We start from the raw sequence: 12,544 nt of genomic DNA, 5'->3' as shown, positions 1-12,544 counted from the left end.
TGGTGCTAAGAGCATTGCAGAAGCCGCCTTTTGAACCCTTGTCGAGGGCATCTCTGAAAGACCTGACGTTGAAAGCAGTCTTTTTGGTGGCTATCACTTCAGCCAGAAGAGTTTCCGAGCTCCAGGCACTCTCATGTCGAGAGCTTTTTCTGCAGTTCACTGAGGCAGGAGTGACTATTCGCACAGTGCCTTCCTTCCTGCCCAAGATTGTTTTTCGCTTCCATGTGATTCAGCAGCTCTGTCTCCCTTCCTTTCGTAGGGAGGTCTACCCAGAGGAATACTCTGCTCTCAATTTCTGGATGTGAGACGAGTCATCATCAGATACTTGGAAGTGACCAATGATTTCCGGAAATCGGATCATCTGTTTGTCCTGTTTACAGGTCCTCGTAAGGGTCTGCAGGCTTCTAAGCCTACAGTGGCAAGATGGGCAAGGAAGCCATTGCAGCGGCTTAGGTGGCCGCGGGGAAGGCCCATACCTTTGCCAGGCATTACCGCTTGACTGTGGCTGCTCGGGCGGAGGCCCGGTTTGGAGCTTCAGTGTTGCGGTCAGGGATTTCTATGTCCCGCCCTGGGTGAGTACTGCTTCGGTACATCCCACCAGTCTATGGATTGATCAGCTTGATGATATGGAAGGTAAAATTATGTATCATACCTGATAATTTTCTTTCCATTAATCATAGCTGATCAATCCATAGCCCCTCCCAGATATCTGTACTGTTTATATTCTGGTTGAATTTTAGGTTCAAGTTTAGCCTTCAGTTACTTCAGGAGGACTTCGTGTTCAAGTTCTTCTTTCACTTGGATTCTTCAAGAGTTGAGACGAGTTTGTGTTACAGTGAGCTGCTGCATTCCTCTCCCCTCCGTTTTACGGGGCTGGATTGAGATTTAAATTCTGCCGGCACTCCCTCCCGCTTCGTGCGGCTGTAGGGCAGCTTTGTACCCCTCCCGCTTCGGCGGTGTTAGGGTCAGTCAGCTCCTCCCGCGGTTGCGGTTGCAGGATAAGCCAGATCCCCCCGCATCGGCGGGTGTGGTGTCCCTCCCCCGCTCCGCGGGGATGAGCTGGACGGATTCCCCTCCCCCACTTGTGTGGGGATGAGCTGGGTTAATTCCCCTCCCCCGTTTCGGCGGTGGTGAGCTGGGCAGAGTGTCCCTTTGTGGGTGTAATTCTCTAAGTGCTGAGTCCTGCGGATGGAGCTTTGATATCGACATACTGAGGAGTTTCCGGCAGCACATGACTACATATAGGGAGGCAAAAGTTTGCTCTCTATCTCCACCTGCTGGTAGATGGACACAACCCACCAGTCTATGGATTGATCAGCTATGATTAATGGAAAGAAAATTATCAGGTATGATACATAATTTTACCTTACATTTCTGTCATTAAGAAAATGATAATGAGTATAATTACAAACATTAATACAAATAAATTTAACCTTTCTTAGACCCCAATAATTGCTTGGGGGGAAAAAGAGTAAGAGAAGTTATATAGGCATTAAGCAAATTAAACTAGACCTAAATAGGCACTCATGTTTAAATAAAATACAGGCTGTGAGTTCCAGAATTAACTTATTTCACTGTTTTAACTTCTAGAAACACTTTCAGTTGTTCCGGCGAAAAGAAATTATATTTTGTTTGACCCAATTTCACTACACACTTGTATGGGTATGCTAGAAAAAAAGTAGCTCCAATCTCTATAGTTTTTTGTTTCAAAGCAAGAAATTGTTTTCTTTTTTGTTGAGTCATTTTTGTCACGTCAGGATAGATCCAAACCTTAATACCATGGAATTGAGCTTTGATATTTTTGAAGTATAATCTTAAAATATTATTGTAATCTTGTTCAAAGACCATTGCAACAATCACCGTAGCTCTGTGTATAATTATATCAGAGGATTGTTCCAATATTTCTGAAATATTTTGTAAATTAGCGGTATCTTTTCCGAGGTCTTGCTGTCCATCTTTAGATTGAGGAATAAAATATATTTTATTTATAGGGGGTATTGCCGCCTGAGGAATATGGAGAATTTCCATTAAATATTTATGAAAAGTATCCGCCCCCCCCTCTTTTTAAATGTACCTTGATAACTTCCCCCTTTTATATGAAAGTTAAAAAGCTAAGGGACCTTTTAGTAAGCTGCAGTAGGTACTAGCACATGCCTTCCGCACGGTAAAAAGCATTGCCGTGGGATGCGCTGAGGTGTCCCACGGTAGTGTGTCCATCAGCGCACACTAATCCTGCGCTAAAAAAAATAATTTTTTATATTTTGGTGCATGTCTATGGGTGGACAGTAGGCATGCCCTGCGGTAATCGAGTAGCATGGATCATTACCACGCTCTGCCCGATTAGCGCAGGAGCCCTTAGCACCTACTAAAGAAATGGTGGTAAGGGCTCCCGTGATAATAGTCACATGCTAATTGTGAAATTAGCGCATGACTATTAATGGAAAAGATTGAAAAGTGGTTATTTTACTGCTACACTAAATGTGGCCACAGCACGTGGAAAACCCACGCACTAAAAGTAGCACCAGCCACTTTTTAGCATGGCTTAGAAAATGGACTCCCAATTCCTTTAGCATGGTGTAATATTGGTTTCTGTTTTATGCTGGGTTATATGTATTAGGTTTGTATGAATTTTAATATTTAATTCTTTGCATTTTTGTATCATTGACATTAATTTTTGACTGGTTATATTGTATTTCACCTTAAACAAAATATTAGCTGATTTAACTTTTCTTGGAAAAAAAGACCATCTATTTTCTCAGTTGTTGAGAGTATTAAATAAGTTCAAAATTGTTAATATTTTTCTATGGAAGTTTACATGCTTTCCTCTATATGATTTTAGATTTTTGTAATGAAAAATTAATAAAAATAAAGATAAAAATTGCAAATTAAATTTAAAATTAAGAAATTTCTGTTGATAGAGCCAGAGGGCATTTAGATGAGGCCAAATCCACTAAAACAGATAATGCAATATACAGACTTGAATATGGGTCTAAAAATATTAGGAATAATTTTTGATTGTAATCTTAGGGCCCTGTTTACTAAGCCATGCTAACATTTTAAACGCTAGAGTCACCCATATGTTCCTATGGGCAACTTAGCAGTGGAAGCTTAGAAGAGTCTGGAAATATACATCAAGATAAGTTTAAATTAGTACTTCAAGCACTTTTGCTGTCAAAGCTGGATTACTGTAATGTCGTACATTTGGGATGTTCAAAAACAATTCAGAACACGGCCTATTTTATTCTCTCATTAAGGGCCCTGTTTACTAAGCCGCGTTATAGGTGCATTAGCGTCTTCAACGCGCGTTAACCATGTACGCGCCTACAGTAGCCTTATAGGTGCTTACACAGTGCACATGCCAATTGTAGGTGGGTTAAAAACGCTAACGAGCCTTATTAAACAGGCCCTAAATTTTATAGTGTATTAGCATATTACATCAATTACACTGGCTCAGTTCACATGAGTTATGGATGGATTTTAATATGTTTTAATGTTTTGACAATTTTAGGGCCCTGTTTACTAAGGTGCGCTGGCATTTTTAGCGTGCGCTAATGCTAGAGACATGTAGGTTTGCTATATACAGGAGTACAACTCCTAATATATATCTAGAGGTACTTAGCTGTGAGAACACTACTAAATAGCATTTATTTTCTGGACTCGTGTCTAGGGGAAGCGTACCTCTTTAGCCCAATGACTAGCTAGCTGTGCTGGAAAAAGGAACGATGCCACAGATGGAATATATATTATTTATTAGGTAAAGAAATATATATATATATAAATAGTTCTGAAGCAAAATGCAAAGCCAAATACAAAATAACTTGCTAAAAAAATAGATTATCACCCAAAATATAGATAATGAAATATGATTATCCTAATGGACTAACTAAATGAGTGATTACACAACCAATCACAATACTGATATCCTAATGATTATTATGAGAACTCATTTCACATGTCTTATGCAAAATACAGTTAGCAGCTAAATTCATAGACCATAAGTCATTACATACAACCCATCTGTCTCAGACAAAAGCCAAGGACTAATTATCCCCATGACCATAGGTAGTAAATCCTGGTATCTCACCCTGCAGTCTGTGGCAGACTTCCAATGGTAAAGAAGCAGATTCCTCCTCTTAGACGCAAGCTGAAGCCTCAGCGAGTCTCTCAGTCCAGGAATAAAGTCCGAGATCTGTATTCTGGACACAGATTACACAGTCATAAGTAAGGCTGTAAACTGTAGCTGAGCTAACCTTGTGAATTTGTTACAAGGTTTGCAGTTCACTGGTCTTTAGGAAAATCAGTCTCTGGTTATTCTCGTGCCTTCTAGCCACCTGCAAGTCTTCTGGTCGTCTCCTCTCCTCTTCAGTCCAAACCTTTTTGGTATCCAAGGGTCAGATGATACCTGTGGACCAATCACAGATGGTATAATAATGTCCAGCCAGCTTCATGGTCAAGAAGCGAGCCTTTGTTCTAGCCATGAAACTTATGGAAGGCATGCAAACCTCCCTGTCTGATCACATACTCCTGGAGCCATGTGTGTCTCTTTCCTCCAATCTTCCCAGGAGATAACTGGGCTAGTTAACAACAAAGAACATGTCCTTGGATGAAGTCATCTTGCTATGCTCAGCAGTAATGTTCCTTTGACAAAGCTGGTTACTGATGCATACAGGCCAGAAGCTGTAAAATCCATATTGTTATAACAATGGCTGTATAGGCCAAGACCAGCAAAGGTGAGATCTCAGGTAAATACTCCTACAGACACCCATAGCAATATGTGGGTGTCTCCAGCATTAGCGCATTCTAAAAATTTTAGCATGCCTACAGCACAGCTTAGTAAACAGTGCCCTTATTGTTTTAATATAGTTTCTCTGATTATATTACATATTTGTCTATATGTATGTATTATGTATAATTTTGTTCTCCATCTAGAATTATGAAGATAGTGCGGAATATAAACCTTGAATATAATTCTGGCCTCTATTTTATTTATTTTACAAGTTATGCTGCTTAACATTTAAGACCATTCATGGAATGGCTCCTTCTTATAAGAATGATTTGATGATTCACATTACAGGTCAAACATTAAAACGATCAACTAGGAATCGCCTAAGGTGAAATTTTCCCAAGTCCTAGAGGCGTGAAGCTATCTAAAATTTTTGCTTCGTCTTTTCCGTATTTGCTGACAAAGACGTGGAATTCACTATCCAAAAAAATAACTTTGGAATCAGACTATACCTACTTTAGAAAGCCCCTAAAAATAGCTCTATTCTTGAAATGTAATTTGTCTAAAATATTATAGTTCTTTTCAGCTTGTTGGTCTGACAAACCTGTGATAGAGGATATAGTAGCAATTCCAAGGTAACTGACCTTGTTTTTTATTGTAACCCACGTCAAACTTATATTTAAGACTATGCGGAATATAAGAGATGTTTTTATTATTAAATGGAACAAATTTTATGATCCAGCTTTCATCTAGGACTCATTTTATGTACAGTACAGCCTTGTAAATTCGACAGACCCCCCTCCCCCCCGGTGACGTCATTGCTTTTATTTCTATTAAAAGTCTTTGGGCCCAGGGATGGATGGGGGAAACAATTCGAGGTTTTTTTGAGGAGTTGTTGACAGGTATTCGGTCTGTGGTCTGTACGCAGCCTTGGCCCGGCGTCGACCTAAGAGACAATATGAAGACCTTAAACACAAATGGGAACAAGATATAGGGTCCTCGTTAGCGTCTTGGGATGTGGCAGCTACACTGAAAGGTATTCGTATGCTAGTACAGGATGAAAGGCTGAGAGAATGCGGATATAGAGTAGTCCTCCGAGGCTACATGTCTAAAGCACAGCTGGCTCATGTGATGGGGCCGGACAGTTCAGCTTGTTCCAAATGTGGAAGGGGTCCCGGCTCATTGTATCATGCCCTATGGCAATGTCCCAAGGTGCCTGCATTTTGGCAGCGGTTAAAAGGTTTTTTAATTTGACTGGGGAATAAGATTCAAGGGACGGATAGGCAGTTTCTGCTGGATCAACCAAGAGCCTTTGCCCCGCTACGTGCCCCCGCTATAAAACTATGCAGGAAACTGAGTTTGGTAGCTCGGAAGTGCATTATGCAATATTGGACATCTCCAGAGGAGCCGGCCTACTGGCACTGGTGAAATCAAGTGCACCTCTTGGCCTCTTGGGAAGCAAGAGATTCAAAACGATTGCCCAAGCGTAGAGCACAATTTCTCCAGATCTGGATGCTGTATCTGCAAGCTCTTAGCCCAAGGGGGCGTAGCTTGCTCCTCAATGCCTGATAAAGCCGAAGTGAAGTGGTGGGGGAATGGAAGAAGCCTGGAGCTGGAGAGCGAGACAGGACCGTTTGCTGCTTGCTGGAGGGGGGGGGGGGGAGGGAGGTAGAAGGGGGGCAGGAGAGGGAGTAGCTAGGGGGTAGGCGCAGGAGGGGATTGGAAGGCTTGGGGGTTAGGGTGTTATGGTGGAGGTAAGGCTCTGGTAATAAGTCACCGTTGCAGGGAACATGAACATGATTCGATATTTCTAGGTTAATGAGAAGTCCCCTTTTTGATGGAGATTGGATAATGAGTAGATGGATGATTTTTAGATACACAGAGAGTCATGAATGGTTACATGTTACAGCCTATCCAGTACATCACCACTATGCTCCTATAACTGCGAAGTACAACTGGGGGTGGGGTGAAGACTGGGAGGGGGGAAGAGTGGAGGGATAAAAAATAAAAGTTTGACCCTGGTTAAATTTTGGGAGATCTATGCACTGTACATTAGAAACGTTCTATAATACTGCTTTTACTATTGTGCTGTACCATATTGAGGTGTCAATAAAACAGTTGAAACATAAAAATCTTTGGGCCCTGTTTACCAAGCAGCGCTAAGGGTGCATTAGTGTTTTTAGCACGCGCTAAATGCTAAGTCACCCATAGGAACATATGAGCGACTCATGCATTTAGCGCATGCTAAAAACGCTAGTGCGGCTTAGTAAACAGGACCCTTTGTTTTACAACAAGCACATGTACAGTAATCATGTCTTAGCACTCTAGTATACATATGTAGTATCACATCATACCGTTGGCTATGAGTTTATCTTGTTGGGCAGACTGGATGGACCATATGGGTCTTTATCTGCCATCATCTACTATGTTACTATGTATGTAATCATGCTGCAGAATATGCTATAGTGTTGTTAATAACCAATATTTGAAAATTGGGAACTCTGTGCCTTTGTTTATGCATTGTTTGAGGGGTTTATGTATTGTTTCCCATATTATCTGACTTTTCACTTAACCGACAATGGGTCGGTGCCATTTACATTGGATAATGGAGACTGTACTGTATTTTGAAATAGGAAGAGCCTAAGCTGAGCAGAGCAGGCTGCAGTTTTGCCTGTTCAAGCTTTCACAGATATTACAGCTCTTCCTCCTGCCTCTTATCTTTTTACATTACCATTTTTATTTTGTTGGTACCTATAAATGAACCATAGTTTGAATGATTGTGATTAAAATGTTCTCAGCTAAATCACTTTCCTAGTGTTTTGTCTTTACAGAATCCCATCAAGTCCTTGCCCAGCTGTTGGATACTCTGTTGGTGATTGGCACTAAACTCCCAGAGAACCTCTCTCTCAGACTGAGATTAGTTGACATAGCCTGCAAGGTAACATTTGGGTAGTAAATTAGAGAGAAATTCTCAGTAGTATAGTATATGGAAATAGAAAAAAGTATTTTGTTGTAGTTCCTCACTTGGGAAGTCAATTTGGGGTCTTCTTACCAATCCCATTGCTATGTGTTTCCTCTGTTTTCTGTCACACCTAGGCCAGACATACTAGCTGTGTAATAACATGGTAGATGATGGCAGACATGGACCAGCTGAGTCCATCCAGTCTGCCTACTTATTTTCCTTATTGGTTCTTTATCATATTGTGGAAGACCAGTCTATAAAGTCCCATACTTAAACCAACATCTCAACTTCTCAAACAAATCCAAGAGTGCGCAGGTCATTACCACCCGGTTACAGCATGAGACTTTACCGCTAGGTCAATGTCTATTGGTAAGGTCTCAGACCCACTGCGTGCGCCCAAAAGATGCATCTACACTACCGCAGGCCATTTTTCAGCGCACCTTTGTAAAAAGGCCTCTGAGTCTTTGTGGTTCACCCCTACTCTTGGACTTGTTTGTACTGCCGGTAGGGTGTTCCTTTACCTTTTGATTTTTTGTTGTGCTCACTCAACTTCTCAACACAGGTCCTGAACATTTAAACGTATCAGTCCCAGTTGTTATGTATTTTTAAACATCTGTACATGAAAACTTTCAAGTTCAGAAATCATTGTTTATCTTCTATAATTCAGATTTGTTGTCTTTACATTGTTAGCAGTTATTGCTGACCAGAGTTCTCTGTACCATTCACACGGCCTTCTCAGTGTTATCACACATCCTCTGAAAGATTAGCCCTTCTGATGTACAAGACCCTACTCTCGGTATGGTTCAGATCAGAGTTTAATTTTGAGCATTAATACACGAGTTTGGGTTCTATCTGCTCTATCATGTTGAACATGAGTGTGAAACAGCAAATCTCGATTATAATAGTTTGCTCTTGAATGTGCTTTGTTTAATACACTCTCTGGCTATCCTCTTATCCATAGCTTCTCCATCATTTCTTTAGCTTGTGCCTTAAAGGCTCTGAAAGAACAATTTCTTCTTCTTCTGAGTAACTGAGAAAACGGTAAACAGTCTTTTAATTTATTTGGATGGCATTTCTTTTAGGAAAGTATGGTGTTGACTTCACAAACACTTTAGTGGAGAAACAACCACCTTCTTAAGAGGTTTCCACATCTGAAAAAGGAGAAATTAGACCTTACCTGCTAATTTGCTTTCCTTTAGTCCCTCCGGACTGGCCCAGGATTGGACTGATGGGTTGTGCACGCCTACCAGCAGGTGGAGACTGAGAAAAAAACTCTGACTCTAGAGAGCCAATGAGAGCCCTGGTCATGTGACCCTAGTCTCAGTATTTGAATAACCAAGCAGAAAGGAAAAGAAGGACCTATATTCTGTGCCCTGAGGAATTTAAGCAGCCAGGCAGCACGAGAGAAACCAACGTGCTTAAACTACGGCTTAGCCGTGACACTGGGCGCACCAACAACTCAGATCAGAGCCGTGGCATGGCCAATTATGTACAGAAATGTGTATCCCATAAACTGTGCAAGTTGTATAATATTATGAACTGAATAACCAGAGAACTTGCAAAACATTTAACTTGTAGAACATAATGTATTTCTTGTAGAACATAATGTATTTCTTATAGACCATAATGTATCTCCTTTAACTGTCTAACTAGCAGAACAGCTCTGTAGACGACAGTTGCATCTCTGTACACAGTAAAATTGAGAACCATAGAACACGGGAGGGACCTGGGCCGGTCCGGAGGGACTAAAGGAAAGCAAATTAGCAGGTAAGGTCTAATTTCTCCTTCCTTAGCATCCCTCCGGACCGGCCCAGGATTGGACTGATGGGACGTAACAAAGTAGTAGTCCTAAGGGAGGGACCCCAGCAAACCCGCTGTGAGTATGCGAGATGCAAAGACGGTCTCCTGACGACACTGTACATCTAGCCTGTAATGCCTAGAGAAAGAATGAAGTGACGACCAAGTCGCTGCCTTACAGATCTCCGCTGGAGGCACCAAGGAACACTCCGCCCACGAGGCTGCCTGCCCCCGGGTAGAATGAGCTTTAAGCGCTGCCGGAACTGGTCTGTCTGCCAAGAGATAAGCAGACGTTATCATTTCTTTGATCCACCGAGACAAACTAGGCTTAGAAGCTGCCAGGCCCTTGCGGTGACCAGCAAATAGCAGAAAGAGGCGGTCCGATCGACGGAAGTCCTCCGTAACCGCAAGATACCGTTTAAGTACTCTCCTAACATCCAGAGTATGCAACTTTCGCTGCTCCTGCGTTCCGGAGGAGGATCCCAGAATAGGAAGAAAAACCGACTGGGACATATGAAACCGAGATAGTACCTTGGGCAAAAAGGAAGGAACCGGCCGAAGGACCACTCGCTCTTTAGAAAATTCCAGAAATGGAGATCTACAGGAAAAAGCTTGCAACTCTGAGACTCTTCTAGCTGACGCGATAGCCACCAAAAACACCGTCTTAAGCGTTAAATCCTTCAGAGAACATGTTTGTAAAGGCTCAAAAGGAGGCTTTGTCAGAGACGAAAGCACCAGATTAAGGTCCCAAGATGGAAAAACCGATCTGACCGGAGGACGAAGAAGGCTGACCCCCTTCAAAAAACGAGCCACCTCGGGAAGACTAGCCAAAGACTTACCCCTTATTCTACCTCTGAAACAGGACAGAGCTGCCGCCTGCACCTTCAGCGACGAAAGAGAGAGCCCCTTATCAAAACCTCGCTGTAAAAAGTCTAACATCTGAGGTACTGACGCCCGAAAAGGAACAATGTCAGCTTCTGCACACCAATCCTCAAAAATTCTCCACGTGCGAATATAGTTTAAAGAGGTGGAACGGCGACGAGACTGCAGCATGGTAGAAATCACTGGCGTTGAAAATCCTCGCTTAGTTAAACGAGCTCGTTCAAGAGCCAAGCCGTAAGACAAAATCGAGCTGGATCTGGATGCGGAACTGGTCCTTGAACCAGCAAAGCCTTGTGTGCCGGAAGACGAAGAGGAGACGCCACGGACAGACGCTGGAGATCCGCGTACCAGGGACGCCGAGGCCAGTCCGGTGCCACCAAAATGATCGGCCCCCCGTGGTCTTTGATCTTCTGAAGGAGACGACCTATTAGTGGCCATGGAGGAAACGCGTAAAGAAGGCCGGAGGGCCATTGCTGCAAGAGGGCGTCTACCCCTGCCGCTCTTACATCTGTTCGGCGACTGAAGAATCGAGGAACTTTGGAGTTGAGCCTGGAGGCGAAGAGATCTAGTACTGGAAGACCCCAGCGCTGTACTATCAACTGAAATGCCCGATCGCTCAGAGCCCATTCCCCGGGATCGAGAGTGTGACGACTGAGGAAGTCTGCTTGCACGTTGTCCACTCCTGCCACATGCGAGGCTGAGATGGCCGTGAGGTGAATCTCCGCCCACGCCAGGAGACTCTCCGCTTCCCGACACAGGAGACTGCACCTCGTACCTCCCTGGCGGTTGATGTAGGCTACTGCCGAGGCGTTGTCCGAGAGAACTCGCACAGCTGTACCCTCCAGAAGAGAACCGAAGTGCAGCAGAGCTAACCGAATCGCCCTGGTCTCCAGAAAGTTGATGGATTGAACTGCTTCCAGCGGCGACCAGAGGCCCTGGGCCCACTTGTCCAGGCAATGAGCCCCCCAGCCTCGGAGACTGGCATCTGTTGTTAGAGGAATCCACCGCGGAGGCTCCAACGGCATCCCCACAGTGAGATTCTGCATCCGTAGCCACCAAAACAGAGAGATTCGCTCCCGGAGCCGCAAAGGCAGTCTCAACAGAAGGGAATCTGTTTGAGCAGACCACCGGGTCAGAAGAGACCACTGAAGAGATCTCATGTGAGCTCTGGCCCAGGGAACTACTTCTATCGAGGCAACCATGGAACCGAGAACCTGAAGATAGTCTCGAGCACATGGTACTTTCAGATGCATCAAATTCAGAACTTGAGACCGGAGCTTTAGAATTCTGCCCTGCGGAAGAAAAACTCGACCCCTCGCAGTATCGAAGGTGACCCCCAAATACTCTAGAGACTGAGAGGGAACCAAACGGCTCTTGGCTATGTTCACCACCCAACCTAGGGACTGCAGGAACGATACTACTCGCTCCGTGACCTGACAACTTTCTTGATAAGACTTTGCCCTTATCAACCAGTCGTCCAGGTAGGGATGAACCAAAATCCCTTCCTTCCTGAGAGCCGCTGCCACCACGACCATCACTTTGGTAAATGTGCGCGGCGCCGTCGCCAGGCCGAAAGGCAGAGCGCGAAACTGATAATGCCGGCCTAGAATTGCAAAACGCAAAAACTTGTGGTGAGCAGGACGAATGGGAATATGCAAATAGGCCTCTGTCAGGTCCAAAGCTGTTAAATACTCTCCCTTGCGCACTGCTACTATGACTGACCGAAGGGTCTCCATCCGGAAACTGGTGACCTTGAGAGCGCGATTGACAGCTTTGAGGTCGAGAATAGGACGATGGGAGTCCTCCTTTTTGGGCACCACAAAGTAAATGGAATACCGACCTTGCTTGTACTCGGCAGGAGGAACTGGATAAATCGCCTGAAGATCTAAGAGCCTCTGGAGAGTCTCCCGAACCGCACGCGCTTTGAGGGGAGAACGACAGGGAGACTCCAGAAAGGCGTCTGAAATAGGCCTTGCAAATTCTAAGGCATATCCGTCTCGAACCACCTCCAAGACCCACTGATCTGATGTAATGTGGGCCCACCTCTGATAAAACTGAGAAAGCCGAGCTCTGACAGGTACCAGAGAAGGGGCCCTCGCACCTTCATTGGGAAGTACGCGCAGGGGAGCGAAAATTGCCGCTTGAGAATCTGCCTCCTCTGCGGTAACCTCGAAAGGACT

General features: G+C 44.0%; 1 protein-coding gene across 1 annotated transcript in view; it reads left to right on the top strand.

The window, feature by feature from the left end:
- Window positions 1-12,544, top strand: part of INTS4 (integrator complex subunit 4) — a 109,670-nt gene that overhangs the window by 23,690 nt on the left and 73,436 nt on the right. The window contains 1 exon segment of the mRNA XM_030200084.1: window positions 7,555-7,661. Within this exon segment, the coding sequence (XP_030055944.1) occupies window positions 7,555-7,661 (107 nt within the window).

The sequence above is a fragment of the Microcaecilia unicolor genome, chromosome 4 (assembly GCF_901765095.1).
Source record: "Microcaecilia unicolor chromosome 4, aMicUni1.1, whole genome shotgun sequence".
NCBI classification, from domain to species: domain Eukaryota; kingdom Metazoa; phylum Chordata; class Amphibia; order Gymnophiona; family Siphonopidae; genus Microcaecilia; species Microcaecilia unicolor.
The sequence above is the reverse complement of the archived record's forward strand: the minus strand, read 5'-3'. Positions and strand labels throughout refer to the sequence as shown.